The sequence below is a fragment of the Lissotriton vulgaris genome, chromosome 3_1 (genome assembly GCF_964263255.1).
Source record: "Lissotriton vulgaris chromosome 3_1, aLisVul1.2, whole genome shotgun sequence".
Classification (NCBI taxonomy): domain Eukaryota; kingdom Metazoa; phylum Chordata; class Amphibia; order Caudata; family Salamandridae; genus Lissotriton; species Lissotriton vulgaris.
This window is the reverse complement of record NC_141689.1, coordinates 150,607,251-150,632,124: the sequence shown is the minus strand read 5'-3', so window position 1 is coordinate 150,632,124 and position 24,874 is coordinate 150,607,251. Positions and strand designations below refer to the sequence as shown.

At 40.9% G+C, this 24,874-nt stretch overlaps 1 protein-coding gene across 1 annotated transcript in view; it reads left to right on the top strand.

Moving 5' to 3' along the window:
• Nucleotides 1-3,219: 3,219 nt before the first annotated feature.
• LOC147726127 (complement factor H-like) overlaps nt 3,220-24,874 on the top strand; it is a 124,449-nt gene continuing 102,794 nt past the window's right edge. The window contains exon 1 of the mRNA XM_086962885.1: nt 3,220-3,352. Within this exon, the coding sequence (XP_086819011.1) occupies nt 3,220-3,352 (133 nt within the window). The remainder of the gene's footprint in view (nt 3,353-24,874) is intronic.

Below are 24,874 nucleotides of genomic sequence, written 5' to 3'. Positions count from 1 at the left end.
ATTGTAAGATATATTGGAATTCAGTTAAAACCTATGTGCATTTGACTTCATCAAGGTTAAAAATAGAACTCTTGTTATCTTAACCCACAGAAAACCATACAAATTGCTACAAAGTGCCAAGTGCATGAGTAGAATATATGGCCGAAGTTGTCTAAACGTACGTCCTATTCAGACAGAGACAAATATATGTTGAGGAGTGCCAAGTGCAAGTATCCTGAAAATGTAAAATATTCTGATCAAACATGGGAGAAGAATGTATAAAAAGATATGAGTGTGTGAAATTGAGAGGTACCCCTTGAGAAGACCAAGGGAAATGGGGTTAACCAACCAAAGTATATAAATTCCCTTGACAAAGAATTAAGCACAGGTTGCTATACCAAACCTTACAAAGTCAAGATTACATACAACAAAAACATAGATAGAGTTAAAAATTCATTTATTTTGAATAACTTAAAAAACACACAGTTATAGGGTTAACTAACATAAATCCCTAGTCTTAAAATAAAATTAAAACAATACACCCAATTGCGACCTGCACAATTGGAAAAATGACAGAACAGGTACAACAAAAAATTATTGAATACAAATTGTATATTCTGGCTCCGTTTCGATTTCACCAGAATTGTATTGCTATCACATCAGCAAATCAACTTTGGTGTTGGAGACTTGAATTATACCGGTTATTGCGTCAACGCGTTTCGGTGGGTTCTCCTTATAGTAACCACCTTAGCAAGACAAATGATTATCTGTCACAACCAGGGGGTGTGTAAAATTGCCCTGCAATAGATTATATACAGACAATTAAATTCAAAAAATACTTCAGAAAATACTTCAGACTAAAATGATACACTTTTAACTTAACAGTACACCTTAGCATGTGCACAAATGTTCGGTAGCTTGGGCATTTATGTTTATGACATTCAATTGAGGCCCTATAATCCACTTCTTAACGGTGTCACTCTTTTATTACCCTGAAACATTGATCTGTTAAATATATCCTTCCAAATCCCACATGGCATTATAAGACCAATACAGCAATTATAGACACAAAACATTGCAAATAAACGTTTTAGCCGTACGCTGTTACTGTTATAAAAGAGGTACAAAGGGCTGACAGATCGAGCTTGGTTGCTGCTTATAATGGAGCACCCAAATTTCATAGTGGTTTGCTAGTATAGAAGGTATAGGAGGTACCTGCTTACCCTAGGTATCCAATGGGAATCGCTCCTTATGGTTAAAATGTCTTCATGATCCAATTGTGGACTTCAAATGGGGACTTGATAATGTCCTGTTACCAGCGATCAATCCTGCGGTACCAGGGTTATTAGGTTAATACATTGCTTGAATACACAATGCTAATATTAAACTATCAAAACCAGGGTCTATGCCTACCTGTTTTGCTATGTCCAACCTTGGTTATTTTCCTTCATATGATTATTCCAAATTGGATTCGTAAATTTAAAACCAATTTTTGTTAGTTAATTTCTAGACCGAACTCAAGCAGTGTATTAACCTAATAACCCTGGTACCGCAGGATTGATCGCTGGTAACAGGACATTGCAAAACAAGTCTCGCTCACCACAACAGAAAAAAGAGGTGGGAGGCAAAATTAATTGGGAGCTCTGTGTTCCAAGCGGAACATAGAGTTCGCGAATTCCGCAAAGTCTGCGTGCGGAGTGAATTTCTCCGCCCAGGCCTACCTGAAATACACTTGTAAATGAATTACTTGTATCATTACTTGTATCACTACAGTGGCAAATTTATTAGCACAAGTCTCTCCTCCCGCTCATTTAAGGGGATGGAGACACGTTCTCCTAATAATGATGGGAAAAATCGCCAGGTGTAGGTGAAAATCTATATGTACGGAGGTTTGTGCTTATAGACTCTCCTATGTGAACTCCCCCAATGTTTGTAAACATTTCCATTCAATATAAAAGTGCACATAGGTACCCATTTGTACAAGCCCTGGAGTGAAGTTAGAAGGGGCACCAGTAAGCATCAACTGCACCCCAATACACTGTACTGCTGCCCCCAGCAGTGTAAAGAGGGCAAGAGGGGCATGAAGAGAGTCTCTCTAATGTCATGGGCCCCAAGGGTGCCCCTGGGGTGCACCGGATATGTAGTTTGAGGCCTCCTTGGGATGAGGGGCCCCACAAACCCTGCCAGGAGGGAGGACAGAGTATGTCGGGGCAGTGGGGCATGGAAGGAGTTGTAAAGCTGCACCGATGGGGGGAGGATTTAACCCCAAAATGGAAGCCCGTGTGGCTAACAAAAGAATGCCGGTTGTGCAGACAAGGAGAAGAGAGTCTTTTACGCCTTCTCACTTTTAGAAATTCGGAAAATTGTCCTTCCCGAGCTTTTGAGAAAAAATCAACTAAGGACATGCAGAACCGCAGTCATACAATGCCTTGGAGGCCGGTCAATTGAACTATCTTGGAAAGCCATTAAGTTCTGGAAAATGGCAGCCACAGAATTAGACATCACAAATGAATGGACCGGAGTGGTTTCGACAAGGCTGCTTGGACCTTTCTCGTTTACTGATATTATTTCCCGATTCCTTGCTCACTGCATCGCCTTGCATCGCTCAAAATTGCACCGATTACAAATGCATACTCTGTGTATTAACTATTGATGATGAATCCGTACATGACAGCATTGCTCCTCAATCTTTTGCACCTTTTTAAACCCCATTTTTTAACCAATTTGTATGTGTTTTATCCACTCTTTTATGATTTTTAACAAAATCAAATAAAAGTGTTATTGACTGGCTGACTGGCCCTGCAAACAGAAGCAGTTTCTGGACATGTTTCCCTGCGTCCCTGTGAATGTCTTGTGCAAATATTGTTACAGATTGCACCACTTCTTATACAGCTTGTCATCCGGATCTTTCCTCCAATGAAAAGCAGGAATGGTGGCCTCGTGGCGTAGCAGGGATGATTATTTTTATAGTGTGTTTTTTGCCTAATTCCATGTCATAAGTTGTCCGATGTGGCTCAAGATGTCCTTATATATTACATCTCCGGTCTGATCACGGCAGGGTGTATGGTACCCCAGAGCTCGCTGCAGGAGCATTGAGTGTAAGAGCAGAGCTCTTATGTAATAACCGCACCGCACGAAGCAGAGCTCTTATGTAATAACTGCACGAGCTCAGCGGAGTTGTCCGTTTCCGGTGATCTTGTGCAGAGTCTGAGGCCACTGAGGGATGGAGAGTGTGGATGGATGATGGCCGCAGCGTTCTCTCCTTCGCTGCTGCTGCTGCTTCTCCTGCCCTCCATCACTGCCGGTCAGGACCTCCATGGACCCGGCCCTGCGGACAGCGGGGTCCCAGGACGCACAATCAGAGCCTTAGCAGGTAAGAATAGGACCCGTATCAAACGGAGCGAGGCGGCTAATCGAACCCGTGGGAGCCAGTGGTTTACAAGTGTGCAAATAACTCCGGTGCTAACAATAATAGAACTAATACAGCATATCTTGTGCGATTTTGCAACTTATTGTGACCCTGTTAGTCAAGGGGGGGTTATGTGTAATGTACCTTGTATGAACAGGTACCCCCATCTGTAAGCTGCTGCTAGTGGCGCACGGCAAACCGGATGCACTCCATTGAGAATGGGAGTTAGTGTTCAAATTAGTGGATTTACAAATGACTCCGCCCCCCACCCCCGCATCCCATAAACTGCAGGTCTCAAGGCCAGAACATAACTTGATATTGATTACTGATGACGCTATCGCAAACACACCTCTAGTCTGGGTATTTTAAAAGTGGGGTATAATGAAATAAAATGACCCTCTGCTTATCAAGTTTATAGCTCTTAATGCCCTACGCGAGGGAGGTAAATGCAGTTAATTGCTTGCCCCTTAATGAGAGGAAAGGAACATTAACACCCAGCAACATGTTCGGAGTAAGTTTATTAAGGCTTGTCACCTCAATGACATCCCGTTCAGGGGTGACACGTCAGGCAGAGGATATTGGCCCCGAAAAAGGTGGTTCTGTAAATTGGGACAAGTGCACACCTTATCACACCTGGGGGCTCACTATCAGCTTGTGACGCAGTGCCACAAGTCACCTGCACGACAGAGAAAGTGCAAGAATGTGACGTATTTGAGGCAATACAGCGCATTCCTGTCCTTTCCATTGCGCCGCCCCCTCTTGGCTGCCTAGCGCCAACGCAGGCAGCCTTGCACCGTGGCACTAGGGTGCCTGTGTTGCATGCAGGATTGTTTTTGTGCAGTAACGGGCCCCGTCCCCACGTGCACCCAGTTTGAGATGTCATGAAGAACTAGGCCTAAATTATTGGTCAAAAGAAAGATTCCTAAAAGTACAATCTATGTCTGCAATTATAGGATATTTTCCGCTTTTGTCAACCAATGAGATATAAGCATATTTATCCTGGGTATCAAACCCAACATATCGCTGTTATTTATCATTTGTTAGACTTTGTAAGATTCATTTTTTGGCAGCTTTCCCTCTACAATGTACTTGGTCATGCGACTTACCGCAATGTCAGTGTCACTAAATAACCACACAAAGTATGTGTCATTTTATTTTGTTTTTGACCCCTATATGATGTTCCTAGGCGTGAGTTTTTAAAACCTGTAATGCAGAAATCAGACCTTAAAACTCACCGGGAGGGTTTGACCTATCATCAGGGGCTGGTAAATATGGAAGTTGATTGGACAGTTCCGAACTTTGTAAGAACATAATTGATAATAAAAAAGAGATATGAATGGGTTCCCTCCTATTAAAACTGTATGACCAGGCCCAGAATTGAATACTGTAAACATAGATAGGAGGACGTGTCTAGATTTTAAAAAGAACCTTTATAGTCTTTTATCTCCCCTATATGATGAGAAAATGATGCAATTTAGTTGATGTCCCTCAGAGTTTTTTAGGATCATATGATCATTTTATAATTGAAAGATTATGCATGTGTCTTATACCGATTGGAAATCTTCTGTAACCTTCCACTAATGCTACTCGAAGAAATGTGATATTGTGCTTTATAATGTGCTTTTATGGATTCACGCAAATCTGAGTAAAGGTTTCGATGGGTGCTTTCTAACTGAAACGTTCGGGGTTCCTATTTCCCTGTGAACACTGCGCGAGAACAGCGGGGAGAGACTCACTGTAGCATGGGGTGCTCCTGGCTTTTCTCTCTCAGGGAGACAGCTTTATCTGGGGTTTCTTCAACCAGGAACTAGCTGAGCTTGTTCTACCGAACAGTCTTTCCGCCTGGAGCACCAGGCAGACTCCTTCCTTCTGTCAGTAGACAGGAATGCTTCAAGGCATTAGGTAGACACAAGCTATCAGATATACAATCTCCTTTGTGAGGCTTCTAATGAGGTACACACCAGCCATGGTCACACAGCAACCCTTTGAGGACTCTACAGAGCACTGTATGTCTTGGTCATGAAGAACTTGGAAGTGGTTTTCTAGATATGACGTGTGGATATACTTTCTCAAACTCTTGAACCAGTTTGGGGTGGTTCTCTTCAAATGTTCTCAAACTACTCTCCACACAGCCTTTTTGGAAAGTAATGCATCTCACAGCAGGTAGTTCTGATGTTTTCTCCAAACTGGAGCACTCACATCAAGGGCACAATTAAGTGTGATGCTTCTGCACTTGACTGTTAGCAATATTTTTAGTAATCAAGGACAAACCAAAGTGAGGTTCTGACCTTGAAAATACCTCACTTTGATCATCTGAAACTGAAGTCCCACCCCTCACCCACACTATCAACCAAATGACAGTGCTAAGGAAGAACTAACCAGCAGCCCCTTGTTAACAATTTGTAATTGTAATTGTAATTGCAATTATGTAGCAATAACTAAGCCTGGCAAGGCGTTGCTGCACTTTTTTGGGTGAGTGGCACGCTACTCCAAACTTTAAAAAGGATTAGTGGTGAATAGGTATTGGGAAATATGAACTTAATCTGAGCGGTGTTCATGTTAGTCTGTTATTTGGATTGAAAAGGATAGTGGAGGGATAGCATTTATTTAGCCCTTGCTACCCCTGATGGGGTCTTGAAGCATTTTTCGGTAAGTAGAGTGCTATTGCAGAACCCAAAAAGGATTAGCGGTGAATCAGTGTTGGGAAATAGGAAATTAATTTGGAGCGGTGGACATGTTAGTCTGTTATTTTGATTGAAAAAGGATAGTGGAGGGATAGAAGAGGGAAGAGTTTGCATTTATATAACGCTTGCTACCCCTGATGAGGTGTTGAAGTGCTTTTCGGTGGGTAGCACGCTAGAATGGAACCCAAACAGGATTAGTGGTTAATTAGTATAGAGGAAATATGAAATGAATTTGAGAGGTGGACATATTAGTCTGTTATTAGGATTGAAAAGGAATTGTGGAGGGCTAGAAGAGGGAAGGTTCTAGAAAGTTTTTTTTTTTTTTGAGTTCATAGCAGTAGGAAATGGTTTGGGATGAATAAAGGGAGGGGGAAGAGTCAGAGGGAAGGGTTTAGAAAGGCTTGTTTTGGAGATCTGAAGAGTAGAGTTATGAGATGAAGCAAGGAGGGGTAGTGAAGGAAAAAGCCTAGAATGGGTTGTTTGTAGATCAAAGAAGTGGTATGGGGTTTGGGATGAGTGATAGAGTGGAGGTAGAGGATATATTTAGACTGGTGTAGGGAGTGAAATAGAGTAGTGCATTGCAAAGAGTAGTAGACTGGGGTTTGAGATGAGTCAGATAGTGAGGTAGAGGATATATTGAGAAAGGTATAGGGTGAGAAATAGAGTAGTGCATTGGAAAGAGTAGTAGAATAAGGTTTAAGATGAGTCAGGGTGGAGGTAGAGGATATAGTGCGAGAGATATAGGGTAGTGCCCTGGATATGCTGAAATAGAAGCAAAGTAATAAACATAAAAATACATAAGTATATGGAAGGTATATATGTATAAGGAAGGTAATATATGTAGATTAAAGTTATATTTAATAAACTCAGACTTTCAAGTGTTGCTGTAAGTTAAGTGATTTTTTTCTAATTCAATAGTGAAGCAATTGTACATAAATAGTTATGATAAAAGATTTACTTATTGATGCAGTCACCTATATACATTTTTAACATAAAATAATGCAACTATAAATAATATACCATTTGTTAAGCAGAAGTAACGAATATCTATATCCTTAAAACATAATTATCATACACGTCTATAAAAAGCAATACTCATATGTAGGTACACATCTATATTCCAAATAAGCGCTTATATACAGATGGATATGCAGTATATTTACGGTAAACAGTCAAAACATAGAGTTTTTTATATCGATTTACATTAATATCGATTCAAAAATACAGAATGGACACAATATAGACTGGACAGAATATGGACTACAAAAATATCGAATTAGAGGTAACTAAGTTAATATTAATTTTTTAAAGTGTTTTTTATGTTACTATATGTGTGAAAAGTGTATATTTAATTTATAATTTATTTTAAATAATTAATTTTATTTTATGGAATTTTATTTTTGCGTAATATAAATCAGTAGCGGGTTGTGGCTTATAGGGAAATAGGGTGGGAAGTAATTTAAATATAATTAATTAAATATGTTAATTTATTTATTGGTATTATTTTGAATTAATTGTTAAATATTTATTAATTGGTAAATAATTCGTTTTAATTATTTGATTCATTGATAATTATGTTAATTATATTAATTTATTTTTTGTAGCGGGTTGTGGGTTTATAGGGGAATAGGGTGGGAAGTAATTTAATTATAATTATTTAAATATGTTAATTTATTTATTGGCATTCATTTTTAATTAATTGTTGATTAATTATTTATTGGTAAATAATTAAAATTAAATTGCTAATCAATTTTAATTAATTGGTTAATTGATAATTATGTTAATTATATTAATTTATTTTCTGTTGTGGGTTGTGAGTTTATAGGGGAATAGGGTGGGAAGTAATTTAAATAAAAATAATTAAATATGTTAAACAACTCGCTCTACTGGCCAAATAACAAGTGCTACAATCACTTTTCAAACACAGTTTTAACACTAAGAGCAGATTCCTGTAGTCTCAAAGTACACTCTGCTTCACCTCTGAGCTATATTATGTCTGTTACGTGGGGGAGTACTCTTGATTCACTCACTTTCTAAGCCAAAAGGGAGCTTGAGTGAATTGCTTAAACACATGTCTGAGCACAGATTAGGGGGGAAACTGGGAGGGAAAATCAGGTATCACCAGGCAGGTGTTAAACAACAGATTTTAAACTAAAAGAGCCAACACACAAGTGAAATTGAAGCAATCAATGGCAGGTGCAAAACAACAGGTTTTTAACTACAAAGCCCACAATGCAATAGAGAAATTGAGGCAATTATGGTCAGGCAAATCTTCAATTTTAAACTATAAAGCCCACAAGCAAAACAGGTGAAAAGGTGGCAGCCACAAGTAGAGGAAAATCGCTTTTCCTCTACTCTAAGTTTCAGCAAATAGACAGCACAAAATCTGTCCTCTTACCACCTTCTGGTCCTTGGTTCACTGCAATGTGTGGCACAGGGAAGCTGCAGCGCACAAAATGGAGATAAATATCTCAGGGTTCACCCAACCAACATTAAGGGGCCTGGGCAGGTGTGAGGGGAGGGCTCAGGGTTGCTTGGGAGCTAGAGAGTCAATCAGCAAGCTCCGACTGCTGGGCAGGGAGCTGGGAACAGCTCCTCAGTTCAGAATTTCCTTGGAATTTTTGTGACTTTTGAATGTGAGGTATGCTGTCATGTTATGTTTTAAGTGAGATATCTGAGGGTTAATTTTGCAAAATTTCACATTTTATCACACATATCGAGCCCCTAAACAATGCAACGCCTTGCCACCTTCAATCAGTGTACAACCCGCATTAAGAAGTTTCATAAACACTCAATTCATTGCTCTTCTCTAGTCAATCTGTCAGTAGTTGAATAGTGCCAAGACACCTAGTGGACACCAGAGGGATCTATACATTTCTCAATGAATGAATGATTTCAATCAATGAACACATATTTGTTGTATATGTTTTGCTGTAAATGTACCCAGTGTAGTTGAAATTCATAAGTGTGTTGCACAACTGAGCTCCTAAATGTCTCTGATATACAAAGTCAAAACGTTGGCATTTAGGCATATAGTAGCACAGAAATGCAGAGCAACAAGCATCAGACCTCAAGTGGAAAGCCCAGGGCAAAGCAATTGTGAGGCCTGTAATGGAATAAAATTGAAAAAGTCACTAACCTGATCCAAACTACCTCAGACACAATCAGCACTCGCCACCTGCCAGTGAAACCCTTTGAAAATGTCATGACTTCTACATATGAAAAACACTCAGGAGACTCCCTCCTATGTGCAAAAAGTAGTGATGTAATACAATAACTTTCTCTCACCTCTCTCTGAGAGTTAGAAGAGCTGCTCAGTTCAAATTGGAGAATCGCAGTGGCATGATTCGCAGTGGCATGAAGGCCTAGGGAGATGTACTGCATGGCATCTCTTCTACCTCAATATACTCCCTATGAAGAGGAATGGAGAGACAGTGTAGGGAGATAGACACAATGGCACACTCCTGACTTCCTTCAAAAGTTAGTCTCATGCACTGACAGTTACTTTGTGATAAACACCACATTGTAAGAATCTTCCAATGGGCATCCTATGCCCTGGCACTGCGGGTGGGGGGATCTGCGGGTCTCTGTGAAGGTTATTATAATATAACATTGCACTCATTCTAACTGGGGCCTTGAAGTATCCCAGAGGCAGTACACACAAGACATGAAGCAATAATTTTACCTGCCGCTCTGTGTCTCCCCGTAACCTAATCATACAGTTAGAGTGTGCGCAGGGAACTGTGTATGTGCAAGACATGAGCCTGCTCCTCTTTTGCTAAAGCGGCCATCAGACACATTAACCTTCAAATACCCTGGACTAGTCACACAACCCATGAGACTCTGAAAAAGATTCCTTTGTGGACGATACCTTTAAAGAGAGTTCCTCTTCCAAGTTACATCATTGAGAAGAGCCATCACCCAGACTTGCTTAAGTGTTCCAAAACCATTTTGCCTCCTATGCATTTCTGCTGCTCAGTTATTGTAGGTAGAGTAGAAGTGAAGAGTCCATCTGTGCTAAGTCTTTCACTCCTGTCTTTGGTAACATGAATGGATGGGTCACTGCCCACTCATTCTCTTTATGTGTTCATAGGCTTGCCTAAGCCTCCAGGAGACCAGGCCATGCCTACGTCCTTTTGGACTGTGCAGAGCTCTGGGCTCCAACCTACCAGTTCTTTGCCCTGGTGTCAAAGTTGTCACCATCCAAGAGGTCGTCTATGCTTCCAGTTAGGGGAGCGGAGGGGTCATGGGGAACACTTTGTCACCTTATTGATTAGTGGGTTTGATTTAGAAAAGCACCAACAGCAGCTCAGCAGCCTGCTTCAGATTTCATAAAGGAATAGGAATGGAAACTGGCATGGGTGCTCTATGTTTTGCTTGGCTTAATCCACTGCCTTAACTGCCCACAACCCAACTTCCTCTCCTCTTTCTCCTTCACTTAATGCTTGTCTGTGACCATGTACAGCGCTCTGCTGTCTTTTGGTGAGGTTTGAGCTTTCAAAATGCCATATATGTACATATATACCTGCATATAATTCAGTTGGATGGTTGTGAGCTATTGGGGCATTCCTGTTTTTTGTTAGAAGCTTGGTAATGTGCAACAAATCATTGATAAAATTACATTTACCAGCATTGACTTTGCACCATCATTATTTGGAAGACAAACGTATGCCTTAACCTCAGTCAGTATATCAAATTAGATTTGTTTAATTGTTTAGTTCTACCAGCAGGGATTGGCCTGAGTTATGCAGCAGACTATACCAATTCCCCACTCCTCTTAACTATGCTCCAAAAAGAGCTGTCACAAGTTTGGTCAGTACACAAAGAAAAAAATTCTGCGTATTTAAAAAGTGAGCAATCTGTAAATACATAAAAAAGATGGCTTCCTCTGGTCTCTACTCCTCGACAGAACCTCTTCCCAAGTTATTACCCTATTCTGTATTAAGAAATGTCTTAGCTCTAGTAAACCACAAGCCTTCCAATTTTTAAATGGCAAGATTGAATTGGAAGGCCGAGATTCTTGCATTCCCGCAAATTAAGATATTGTGCCCAGAGGAGCCCGCCCCCTTTAAAAAAAGATTGAGTCTGATGGAATAGTCCTTCAACGTCTTATATCTTGTTTTTTTCAGAAGTTTGGAGGTTTTTAAAAATATCGGGGTCTGAGATCCGGCTTCCTGCTCCAATTTATCCATAAACAAATAGTCTTTTGACCCATTAAGAACCAGTAAGCGAGCTATTGAGTCTAAAAAAGCAGTATCGTAGTATGTCCGTGCGTGCGGTAGAGACAGCCCACCCTGTTCAATAGTTAATTGTAATGATGCAAGCTTAACCCTTGGTGTCTTTTTTCCCCAGAAAAACTGTCCGAACATAGTTTCTAATTCTTTGAAAGAACCAATATTGATTTTCATAGGTGTATTAATAAAAAGTAAGATGAGTAGCAGAAGTATCAACATCTTTATAAGAGATAAGCGTCCTACTAAGGTTAAAGGGAGTAGTAGCCACCAATCCAGTAAATTCTTGATTTTGTCCTGCATTCTTATATAGTTAAACTTATATAACTGTTGGTATTGATCAGAGACATAGATCCCCAAGTATCTTATGGGGTCGGGTTTTGCTGCTTGCAACTTTAGATTGGCAGGAAGGGGATTTACATCAGTATTCAACATTAGATTTTCTGTGTTAATTTGATTAATTTTATAACCCCCAATTAACTTGCATTTACTAAATTCCCTCATAGCCAGTTCCAAATTCTGGTTAGTGAGTTTCAGATATAAAATTATGCCGTCTGCGAATAGCTTTAGTTTGGCCATGCCCAAGATTGGAGCATGATTGCAGAATTATTCTGCATTCTAATGCCAATGGTTCTATAAAGAACATAAACAGCAAAGGGAGAGCGGTTACCCTTGTCTTGTCACCCGATGTATTTTAACTATACCCACCCGTTTTGTATTTATTACTACGTGAGCATGGAGCTCCTAGTAAATATTGTGAGCATTAAAATGACCTGGGGAGGGACGCCGAACCTGCCAAGAGAAAGAAACAGTGTTCCAATTTACCAGGTCAAAAGCTTTTTCAGCGTCAAGATTCATAATGCAACCCAGGATTAGGTTAGTTTTGCAGTAATCCAACATCTGTATTAAAAATTAGGTTTTTGCTGACATAGAACTTTTACAAACCCAGCCTGATCTATATGAATTATTTCCTGCGCAACGGTTGAAAAACGCTGCGCCCAAGCTTTCATTAGGATCTTATAATCCTCATTGAGGAGACTAATGGGCCTATAGGAATTAACATATTTTGAATTCTTATCCTTCTTCACAAAGCAAACAATAACCACCTCTTTAAAAGATGAGGGCACCTGTCCGCCATTTCCAATATGATTGAAGAGTTTCATCAAGGGTAAAATAAATTCTTTTGCAAATACCTTATATAATTCTATAGGGAGCCTATCCTCACCACACGATTTAGCTCCGGCCATAGATTTTTCAGCGGCCAACACTTCTGAGCTTTCTGAATCTGATTTTAGCTTGTCTGCCAAGGGGATGGATAGTCTTGGGAGATTTACGTTATTATAATATTCCTGTATATTGCCTACCCGACCATATATTCCGTAGTATAGAGCTGTTGGTAATGTTACATAAAAACCGGAGCAATCTCGTCACTATTTGAAACTTCGATTTCGTTCTTGGGGTCTATCACCTTCGAGATTAGAGCTTCCTCTTTTCTATTTTTTGTAGAGTTAGCTAACAGTTTGGCAACCATTTGGCTGTCCACATATACCCGTTGTTGATAGGTTTGGGAACTACTAATCTCTTCAATTAAAAAAAATTCCCTCAGACCCTTTTTAGCCTTCTCGAGCTGATGTGAACATCACGCAGTTCTCGAAGCCCGTGACCCTTTTCACAGTGAGCTGTAGGTTAGCTATTTTTGTTCGTCAGGCTCTCGACTGGGCGGCCGAGAAAAAGAAAATTTGTCCTCACGCCGCTGCCTTGAAACCCTACCTAGATCGCGAAAGGCTCCTCCGTCTCCACCCTCTACTCGTTGATCCTCAAATATTATAGGATCCATATTCTAAAACCCTCCACCCATTTTTAATCCTGGAAGAGGACACTATCCATCTGCCACCTGGATTGCCCCCCTCTTGCCTTGCCAATCTCAAATTCAAGCTGGATATACGAATGATCAGAGAAGAAGTTAGTCCCAATGTCTGTCTTTAGAATGTTGAGAGATCTAGATGTTTAGAAGAAATCTATGCAAGATGCAGTCTGATATTGAATAGAGTGGCATGTATAAAAGTTCTTGTCGGGGTTGGCATTTCGCCAAGGATCTACTAATTGGTAGTCATAACTAATAGCTTAAAAGAGTCTTTTAGTTATTGGTTTCAATTGTTGTTGTTTTTTTTATTTGAAGTATCCTTTTTAGATCCTGTATATAGTTAAAATCCCCCCAATAACAATCTGACCAGGGACACCGATGAGTACTTCATTGATCTTGTTCAAGTCCGAGGCGTCGTCCATAACCGGGCCATAGTCATTTACAAAATGTTAAATTCTCCCATTCAATCTCGCAGCTACCCATAACCATCTCCCCTGTGGATCCCTGCGATTTTGTCCAAATTCCCAAGGCAAATTTCTAGAAAAATAGATGGCTACCCCTCTCACTGCTAATCCTGCGGATACAAAAAAGGCATGAGATAATGTCCTCGGTAAATAGAGCTTAGGTGAATTAGACTGCAGATGAGTTACTTGAAGAAACAAGACTTGGGGTGAAAAGGAGGCAAGCCATCTAATAAGCCCGACATATTACTAAGCATTCCATTTACATTGACTGACAAAATACTACACCTATTAGCAATTTCTATTTCTTAAAAAATGTGGTATCCACTCAAATGCAAAATCCTGTTTTCTCTGCCTTTTGCTCCCTCTGCTTCTGCTCTTTTCTCTGCTGAAAACCCTACAAGACATCCCCACCCCCCTCCCAGAACCAGAACCCCACCCCCCAAAATGTGGGAAACCCCACTAGCCATGCTAGCCACATTTCAGCCCTCCTTATGAACCTAGTGGGTGTCGTGGAAATACACCCATGGCGACAGTACCTACCCCCAATGATGAAGAAACTTAAACCTCTATACTATAAGCACAAATCATTATCAACTTGTAATAGAAATGTCTTTTAGTAACCCCTGGGCATCTTCTAAGTTTGAAAAAAGATGAAACTTCCCCTTCACAAGAACACAAAGTTTTGATTGTTGTGCGATTGAGGCCTGGGTGCCCTGCGCTTTAAACAGATACAACATCTTCACAAATTCCTTCTGCCTACGCGCTGCCGCTGCTGACATGTTAGAGAATATGCAACATTTAGTAGTCTCATGAACAGAAAATTGTCTTTGCTCTATCGCCTTTGCCAGGACTCTCTTTTTGACACGAAAATCAGCAAAATTCAGCAGGATTGTTTGTGATATCTTTGAATTCAGAAGAAGGTGAGCGGGAACTCAGTGTACCCTTGTGATCTTTAGATCCCCGTAAAATTCAGGTATAACTTTTTGTTTTATAAACGTGTCGGCCGAATGGAGAGTTTGAGATCCTTCGATCTCTTTGGGAACCTCTACTATTTGAAGATTTAATCTCCGAGAGTGAATCTCTAACTCCTCAAGTTTGTTCCCCAAAAAGATTTTACTTTTTGCCACTTTGTTTGCTTTCACAAACATGTTGCTCATCTGATCCTCCAGCTGTGCAATTCTTGTTTCAGTTTCCTGCAGTCTTGCTGGGAAACAAACCACTGCTTCTTCAATTTTGCCTAGACGCTAATGGAGGGAGGCAATATCAAACTGTTGTATTGGCTTCTTCCCGCCTGGCCACCTATCCAATCTATTATCTGTTTGTTTCTGCATTCCAATGCACCGTTTCCCAGAGGGACACAGAGATGCATTTCCTTCCGGGCAGTTCTACATTTCCAACACTGAAAACATTACATTTTTTAACTTTTTTTTCTTCCTATATGCATCCCGCACTAGCAAAGTAAAGGCAGTAGCTAAATAGCACCTGTTGTTCATGGCTTGAACCTGTTGACTCTTACAGCAGTCTCACTCACTACAGTGGTGGCTAGCATGGCTCTTTCCAGTGTGGGGAAGCCTGTGCCCCCACACCGCACCTGCTGAAAGGACCTATATTATGCCCCTATTGGACTGGAAATGGAGATGGAGAAATGTGAGTAGCACTGCCTGAGTCCCGACACACACTCCTCTCAGTCCCCTCTCAGTGTTTGAAGCATGTCATGTCAAGCAGCGAGTGGCAGGCATCTCACAGCACCGTTTAAGTCCTCTCAACCTCCCTCTGCTCAGTTGTGGTAGGTAGGCAGCACAAATGGCTGATGCCACGCCTCTCACAGCAGCGCTCACACTTCTAAACCCTCTAATCTTTAAATGGGATGACACTGAGCAGAGGGTAACAGTCCTTAAACAGCGCAGCTTGATAACATTTACCATTGTAAACATGTGATAGGTTTTCAAAAGCTGTTAGCGGACTCCAGACTGGTACCTGAATGACTTGTACAAATACACAATAGTATCCCATTTACAAATACACAATATTATCCTATTAACAAATAAACAATGTTATCTCCTTTGCAAATACATAATGGTACCTGATTTACAAATACACAATAGTATTTCATTTACAAATACACAATGTCTTATTTACGAATACACAACAGTGTCCCATTTACAAATATACAATGGCATCTCATTAATAAATACACAATAGTATCCCCTTTACAAATACACAATTGTATCCCATTTACAAATACACACTACTCTCTCATTTACAAATATACAACAGTATCTCATTTACTAATACACAACAGTAGTTTATTTAGAAATAAGCATTATATCATTTACAAATACATGACAGTTACCCATTTACAAAACACAATATTATCGCATTTACAAATACAAAATGGTATCTCATTTACAAATATACAATAGTATTCCATTTTTTTTATTATTCCAATCTTTATTTCGGCCATTGGCCATAAAAGATAAACAGTAAAACATATACAATCACAGTAAAATCAACATGTATAATCAATCAATACACACTTAAACAGTATAAAACCTTGGGATTACATATTGCTAAAATGCCTTAAGAACTATGAATCTTAAAATTAAGAGGGAGCCTGCATCTTCAAAATACGGGTGCGAGTGTGCCAGACATTAGTAAGAAATGTTGCTAGTGCAAACACAGTTGGGCCTGTAACATCAGTTTTTAAAATTCTATACATTGGGGCATACTCCCGGCAACCCAAGTTTCTAATCAGTGGAAGGAGCCAATATTTCCTCGCATTCCTAGTATTCCATTTAAAAATACACAATAATTTCCCATTTACTACACAATATTATCTAATTTGCAAATACTCAATGGTATCTCATTTACAAATACACAACATTATCTCATTTACAAATACAGAATAGTATCTAATTTGCAAATACACAACAGTATGTCATTTACAGATACACAATAGTATATCAATTCAATTCAATTAACTTTATTTGGTGTGTATAAAAACAACCACAAAAGTATGCATAAAAACAAATTACGTTGCAAATGATAATGTCAGATAAAAAGCAATATCAAATTGCACTTGTTAAACAACAGGGGGTCAAAGTTAAACACATTACAAGAACACATAAAATATCAATTTAAAAAAGCACTACAGTTTCGTAAAATCATCATGGGCTCAGCGCTATATTGGAACAATTATACTTTTATACTTTTATGTATATTAAGTGCATGTATAATGAAAAGCGCCACATTGAGGCAGACCCTGGCATCATTAGGTTCAGACAAATATTTTAATGCAGCAAGATGTGATCCATTGCCGTATGCAAGCAAAAGTGGTTTTAAATAAGTAACTTCTAAAACCAGAATAAAAGTCACAAAACAGCATAAAGTGCACAGTGCTCTATTTATTCCGTCCGTCGCTAGTGCAAGGGAACCCATCCGTTGGGCAGGTTTTCATTGTGGGAAAGGCAAATAAATGGTGAACAATTCCCAATCTGAATCGGACTAAGACAAAATGGTGCATAACATTGGGGATATAAATTAGATAATCCTGACAGCTAGCTTCTAAGGTAAGTGTTAAATAAAACATAACAGTTGATTTCCGGCTTTCATTAGGAAGCTGGATTTCGCTCCTATTATTCATAAAAATGTCTTTAATAGACAACTTGCTAAGTGATAACCCCTGTAGGGGGTTAGTCAGGACTGGCATATTAAACAATTTACTATACACAGAATTAGTATAACTTAGTCAGGGGATTTTCATGACATTATCCAAGGTAAAACAGTCTTGTATAATTGCTTTTGTAAAACTATTTTCTTCTTTGGACCATATCGAGTGCCATACCAATATGGGGCGTGATGTGACTATATCTGTGAGGTGCTGGAGCACTACTCCTCTGTGAGTAATCTCATATGAAGCCGAAATGAGCAGCCTAAGAAGTCGTTTGAGAAAACCACTTACCTTAGTCTGCAATGCTTTACAACGGTAGTGGCCCCACACACCAGCCCCATATGTTGCAGTGGATGAAACCCTCCATCTCCTTGACAAGCCTAGAACCCAGCTTGGCTTAAAATCTGAAAATACTATTGGTACTTGTGTCCATTTTGCTCCTGAGATTGGTAATTTCACGAGTCCACAAACCATTACCAGAGAAAGTGATGTCCAGGTAGCAGAATGAATCAACAGTAGTCACAGGTGACTTGTCCTTAAAAGAGGCTCAACGTTTTTTAACCCTAGGCTCGCAAACCACTGTATAGATTTTACTTTTATTCATAACCAATTTCAAGGTGGCAATAAAGTCCCCAAAGGGAGCAGGACCGTATCATCTGTGTACAATAGTACTGGGGTGGTGCGCCCAGCCACTTGGGGGACATCTGTGTACACTGTTTGTAAGATAAGATTTATTTATTTATTTAGAAGCTTGTAAAGCGCACGGCTACCTCCGGCGGAGGTGTCCCAGCGCTAAGATTACCTGAGTGTCTCCAAAGAGAGTAACCAGGGTCAAATCCAGCTGAGGGAGATAAAAAATACTGAAGACCTAACGTTTAGTAAACAACCAGGTTTTAAGTTTGCGTCGAAAGGCTGGCTCGGATTCAGTGAACCTGAGGTCAAGAAGAAGGCTGTTCCAGAGTTTGGCAGCAGTGACGGTGAAAGTTCTACCGCCACTTCGAGAAAGCCTAAATCTAGGCACCATCAGTAGACGAAGACTGTTGGATCTCAGATGTCTAACTGAGGAAGAAATCTTGAGGCGTTTTCTCAGATAGAGCGGGCCAATTCCATGAATTGCACGGAATGTCAGGGTCAGAATTTTAAAGTCGATGCGTCGGGCTATAGGGAGCCAGTGAAGCTCATCCCGGTAGGCTCTGACCGAGGTGCGGGCAGGAATATTACCAATGAGCCGAGCTGCCGCGTTCTGGACAATTTGCAGACGGTCAATTAGGTATAGGGGAGCACCTGCATATAGACTATTAGCATAGTCTAGATGAGTGGTGATAAGTGCCTGGACAACTGTTTTGCGAGATGATTGAGGGAGGTAGGGGAAAATCTTCCTGATCATGCGCAATTTGGAAAAACAAGCCCCCGTAACTTTGTTGACTTGGGCGCTTCCAGACAGAGAGTTGTCACAGGTGAAGCCAAGGTTGCGGGCAGCCTGTACTGGAGTGGGTGGAGGATTCAAATCGGTAGGCCACCATAGAATTGCAGGGGGAGGAGATTTCTTGCTGAAAAAGAGAACCTCCGTTTTGTCAGTATTGAGGGCAAGATGATTGGCTGACGTCCAAGTGCAAATATTGCCAAGGCAGTTTCTAAAGTTGGAAAAGAGGGAGTCAGAATGGTCTCTAAATGAAAAAACAAGCTGAGTATCGTCAGCATAAGAGACCACCCTGACGCCCCAGGACTCCACTACCTTGGCAAGAGGGGCCACGTAGGCATTAAACAATAACGGGCTTAAGGCAGAACCTTGGGGCACTCCGCACAGGAGGGGTTTGTCCTCAGATTCAAATGGGTGCATCGTAACCCTCTGAGACCGACTGGACAGGAAAGATTTGGTCCAGGCCAGCACTGTGCCACCGACCCCTAGCTGTTGTAAACGGGTGGCAAGTATATCATGGGATACAGTATCAAATGCAGCGGATAGGTCGAGGAGGACCAACATGGCCTCCTCGCCTCTATCCACTGATTCCCTGATGATCTCAGAGACTTCTAGCAGCGCCGTCTCAGTGCTGTAGCCGGTTCTAAAGCCGGACTGGGAGTTGTGTAAAAGCTGATTAGAATCTAGATACTGCGCCAGCTGTTTCTGTACCACTTTCTCCAGTATCTTGGCAGGTTTGGGCAGGAGCGATATGGGCCGATAGTTGCCAAATTGCGAGGGGTCAGCACCAGGTTTTTTCAAAATGGGGATTAGCCTAGCCTGTTTCCACACTGAGGGGAACTGACCGCGTAACAGGGAGGAATTCCAGATGGAAAGAAGCGGGTTTACTAGAATAGGGGCAAGAATGCCCATGACTTTTGCCGGGACTGGGTCCAAAGGGGAACCAGACTTAACGTTGTATAGCAAAGACAGTGCTAGGTCCGGGGTCAGTTCACTAAAGGAGTTGAATGAGCAGGGGATGGACTAAAGGAGTTGAATGAGCAGGGGATTCACCTCATTAATAAATAAGGAAAATAAAAGAGGGGCTAATACACAGCCTTGCCGTATTTCATGTTTGACTGCAAATTGCTGATGCATTCCCCATGGCCTCCAAAACAAAAATTGCTCTCCATGTTCTCGTGCAGTCTAGCCAGGAAACAGATAATTGACCTGGGTTCTTCCATGTCGAGCAAAGTGGTCCAGAGAATAAAGTGGTCTACTAGATCAAAAGCGCTGCTCAAGTCAGGAAAACAAAGATATCATCTTTCACCTTTGGCAGGGGTGTACTTGCCTATAAGCAGATCGAGATTCACACACTGGTCGATGGTCCCCAGGCCTTTCCCAAAACCAAACTGGGCTGGTGAAAGTATTGAGAAGTCCCAGGGCCATTCTTCTAGTCTTTTAAGCAGGTCTTTGCTCATCACTTTAACAGATGAATCTAGCAATGAGAACAGCATGCAATTTTTGGAATCTGATTTATTGCCCTTCTTGTGGATGGGAACTATAAGAGACGCACCACAAGTAGGGGGACTAATTGTCTCTGCAGCCATGTTAAAAACCCTGGTTAAAATTGGCGCCCATAAAACAACATTGTTCTTAAATACATCTACTGGAACCCCATCTGGGCCCTGGGCTTTACCCCCTTTGCTTTCCTTCAGGGCCCACACCACTTCCTGTATTGTAATATCCAAGTGTAAAAAGGGCTGTAACGGCTGCTCCTTGCTTTTAGTGGATGCCACTCCTACTATTGGACGATTAGAAATACCAGTAAAATGGGTAACCCAGGCCTCACTAGAAACATGAAGAACGTGTTATGTGCAACACACACTGACATTAAGTAACACAACCAATAATCAAGAGAAATGAATCAAATTAGTCGCGAGTATTGTCCTTTATTTGACAATACCGGTTTACAATCAATATAGAAAAATTCATATCTCATCAATAGCCCCAATGGGGGGAGGAAAAGAGGGGAGGGAAGAAAGTGCTCAGGGTAGTGTCAAGTCGGAAAGAAGATACACACAGTCATAAAGAATTACGAATTATTACAGTTTGCGATTCAAAGTCAAAACAAATCTGATACATAGAGCCTCAATTTTGGCATCCACTGAACAACTAATATTGTGGACATTCAACGGACACATATACAATTTCAGAAAATCAGGGGCATGTGCCGGAGGTCTAAGGAAGAAAGGCCATCGACGTTTCGACCCCTAGCCGTAGGTTACATTAATTCCTTATACGGGGTCTTCATCAGGATGTGTGCAGAAGAGGGAAGGAGTAACAAGGGGCGATACTGTCTAAAAAATTAAAAAACACGAATCAGGATAGTATATTTGAGGTCATCATCTTACTAGACATTATGACCAATACAATCATTGGGTAGAGTTTACCATGGGGTCTGGGCCAAAGTCAGGCCTCAGAGACATGGAAAAAGAGTAAGACTCAACCAGTGGTCAAAGCCAAACTCATCCATATTCAATAGTCCAGAGGAAAGATTACTCAGTATAGTATATATCAAGATAAAAAAGGGGGGGTTTGTCTTACAAGATTAAATGCTAGGGTATAAGTCACATCGGCCTCAGTTATCATACTAGTTGAAAATGGCTTGGAAAATGGATCAGGCAACAAATACCTCAAAGGCCAATAATGCAATGTATAAATCACTTACATTGGATACACAGGTGGGAGGCGTTCAAATTGGCACCTAAGGCGTCGTAAACGATGAGAACTGTATTGGTCACTGTGCATTTGGAAGATCAAAACAGAACATATTGGTGACATGCCACAGCAGTAATTAATTATCTCAACGTTTATTTACTGGGCATCAAAGTTGGATGGCATACCTCTAAAGTAATGTAGAAACCCATTTACATGGTCTCGCACTGGAAAGTTGCATATAAAGTAGCCAGTTCTGCGTATGATAAATTTCAGCGGCGTTTAAATCAAGAAAACTTGGGTCGCACAATGGAGCTTTGATTAAGGGGAGTACCCCTGTCCCCGAATCCTAAATGGAAAAGGCGACTATTTAAAAGAGAAACTAAAGATTGCCGGCGCTATTTTGCAATTACATTTCAGGAAAAAGAGGGGGGCAGGGCCACTTACAGTTTATTCGAAGGCTCAACTCCATCAAAAGATATTACGTGAAGTAGCCATTTCTGTTAACAATAAACTTCAGCAGTGATGAAATCCACCATCTAGGTTGCGTGTTGCAACTGTGGGTTAAAGGAGTGCCAGTGTCCCGACTCCTAGGTGAGGGAAACGGCTATTTAGAGATGCGTGGGGTCACTAAAAGCTGCAATTGCAGAATTTACAATACAGTAAAAGGGGTTCAGAGCCACTTACAATTTGTTCGGAGACTCGTCTCTTTCAAAGAAATTCCCCTGGGTTAGCCCATTTCTAGTTTTTCGAACATCAGCGACGGGTGAAGCAAACCAATCCTATCGAGCGCTGGAGCTGTTGCTAACAAAACTCCCAGTATGACCGAATCCTGAATGGATAAAAACGGCTCAGTCAGGGACGCGTAAAATCATTTATGGAGATGCAGAGGCTGATTAATACATGCATTCCGGGGAAAAAACCACTTACACTTTACTGGGCAGCTCGTCTCTGTCAACTCCGTGAGAGAACTACGTGAAGTTGGGGGCGGGGCTCAAATTTTAGTAACTTTTCAAGGACATGAAAGAGTTACTAGTTACTTTGGAAAGTCTGCACTATCGGCTTGATAAGAGGCGGGCTGATGCTACAACACCTCTTACTGAAAAACATAAAAGAGTTACTGAGTGAAACCTGTTACTAGATTGTGAAACAAAAACAGCATAAATATGATACCTCTCATCATTATTTTATTCACAGTAAAAATAGTGGTGACACATGTAGTGCGCTCGGGCAACTCTCACACAGGAGGTTGGACACGAGTCATGAGGTGACCCAGCGAAGTGGATCTCAATTCCAAAGACATTTTTGTTATTACATAAATCAATAATAAAATATTGTTGAAACACCATATGACAATTGTACACTGTTCAAGCATGAGTCTCTAAAAGGGCCTCTTACTTATATACTGACATATATCATATGTTAACATATATAACCCGCTAGGGCAGCTCTCACAAAGGGGATTAATTTCAGTTCAAATGGCATTGGGTACATGGGCAATGATAATGTACGCCAACTCGTGCACTTCTCTAGCATGAGAGTGTAGACGAGTCCAACATGCCATTTGTCTTGTCAGTTAAAAGTATGTTATGTGGCTATGTTGAAACACTAAATAGTGTGGAGTAGCTGAGTGGCAACAAGGTATGGAATATAAATTAGCCAAGCGCCGCTAATTGTGACAGGCTACTGTCCTGTTCATTTAGTCCATTCTTTATGGAGTCCAAAAGGGACATCCATTTGGATTCGCGTGTGTTCAGGATTGTCAATAGGTTACCGGCTCTTCTCCCTAAAGATACCTTCTCAATGACAAACCATTTTAAATCAGACACTACATGTCCCGCCTTTTCCCAATGTTCCACTAAAGGTGCTCCCAACACTTTGCATCGTAGTCTACTACAATGGGAGGAAATGCGGGATTTGATTTTTTGTTGTGTTTGTCCAACATATACGTGACTACATGGACATTGAATGATATAAATTACACAAGTTGAATTGCAATTAGTGTAATGTTTTAGGGTGTAGACACGTCCACCATAAGCAAATGTCTTTGTCTGAATAGTAGTGTCACATGCCGTGCATATGCCACATCTATGATGTCCAACAAGCGGAGGTAAGTTCCATAGGGTAGTAAGGGTCGGTTGACCTACTGGTTCCAAATAGGAGTGGACCACCAAGTCCCTTATGTTTTTGGCCCTTTTGAAGGAGTGAAGTGGAAGGTCCGGTTGTTGAATCTCATCAACCACCATGAACCAGTTCTTATTGATAATTTGTTTGATCTCATTGCTTCGTGTTGAGAAGGAGGTGACACAGATGAGACGTTCCTGCTCAGTTGAATTGATGGTTTCAGGGTTCAGCAAGCTCTCACGAGGGTTATACCAGGCCCGTTTTCGGGCCCGTCTTACCATTCGTTTTGGGTATCCACGGGCAACCAGACGCTCATACAGGGTCTCCGATTCTTTGATATAGTTAGCTCGAGTGGAGCAATTTCTTCTGATCCTCAAAAACTGTCCCACCGGCAGATTGTCTTTGAGACCTCGGGGGTGGTGACTCCCATACTGCAACAGGGAGTTTCTTTCAGTAGGTTTCCTGAAAAGAGTGGTCTGTAAGTGATCCTTATCCACATAAATCAAGATATCAAGAAATGGAATAGTTTCATTGCTGGATTCCATTGTAAATTGAATGTGCGGATTTCTAAGATTGAGCCAACCATAAAATTCTGTCAATTGTTCTTTGCTGCCATTCCCGATACATAGGACGTCGTCAATATATCTGACCCAGAGGGCCAGACAGACTTGGAAGGGGTTATTGGGTGAAAAAATGTGTTGTTGCTCAAAGTGGTCCATAAAAATAATGGCCAGATTTGGGGCAAAGGTAGCACCCACGGAGATAGGCCCTGGTATTAAGTGCAATACCAGGGCCTATCTCCGTGATACTACTCAAACTATAAATCTGATAGATGAGCGACCCTTTGATCCAACCAGCTTACTTTTAGTAACATGTGATATTATATCGCTTTACACTAGCATTCCCCAACAGGATGCTTTAGATGTAATAAGAGAGGTTCTGGATAAAAGACCAGCTCCTGTCCAAGTTCCCACAGCTTTCATACTCGAACTGCTAAGTATTGCCATGAAAGAACATTTTTTCATCTTTCAGGAGGATTTCTACGTGCAGACCAAGGGGGTAGCCATGGGGGCTACCTTTGCCCCAAATCTGGCCATTATGTTTATGGACCACTTTGAGCAACAACACATTTTTTCACCCAATAGCCCCTTCCAAGTCTGTCTGGCCCTATGGGTCAGATATATTGACGACGTCCTATGTATCTGGAATGGCAGCAAAGAACAATTGACAGAATTTTATGATTGGCTCAATCTTAGAAATCCGCACATTCAATTTACAATGGAATCCAGCAATGAAACTATTCCATTTCTTGATATCTTGATTTATGTGGAT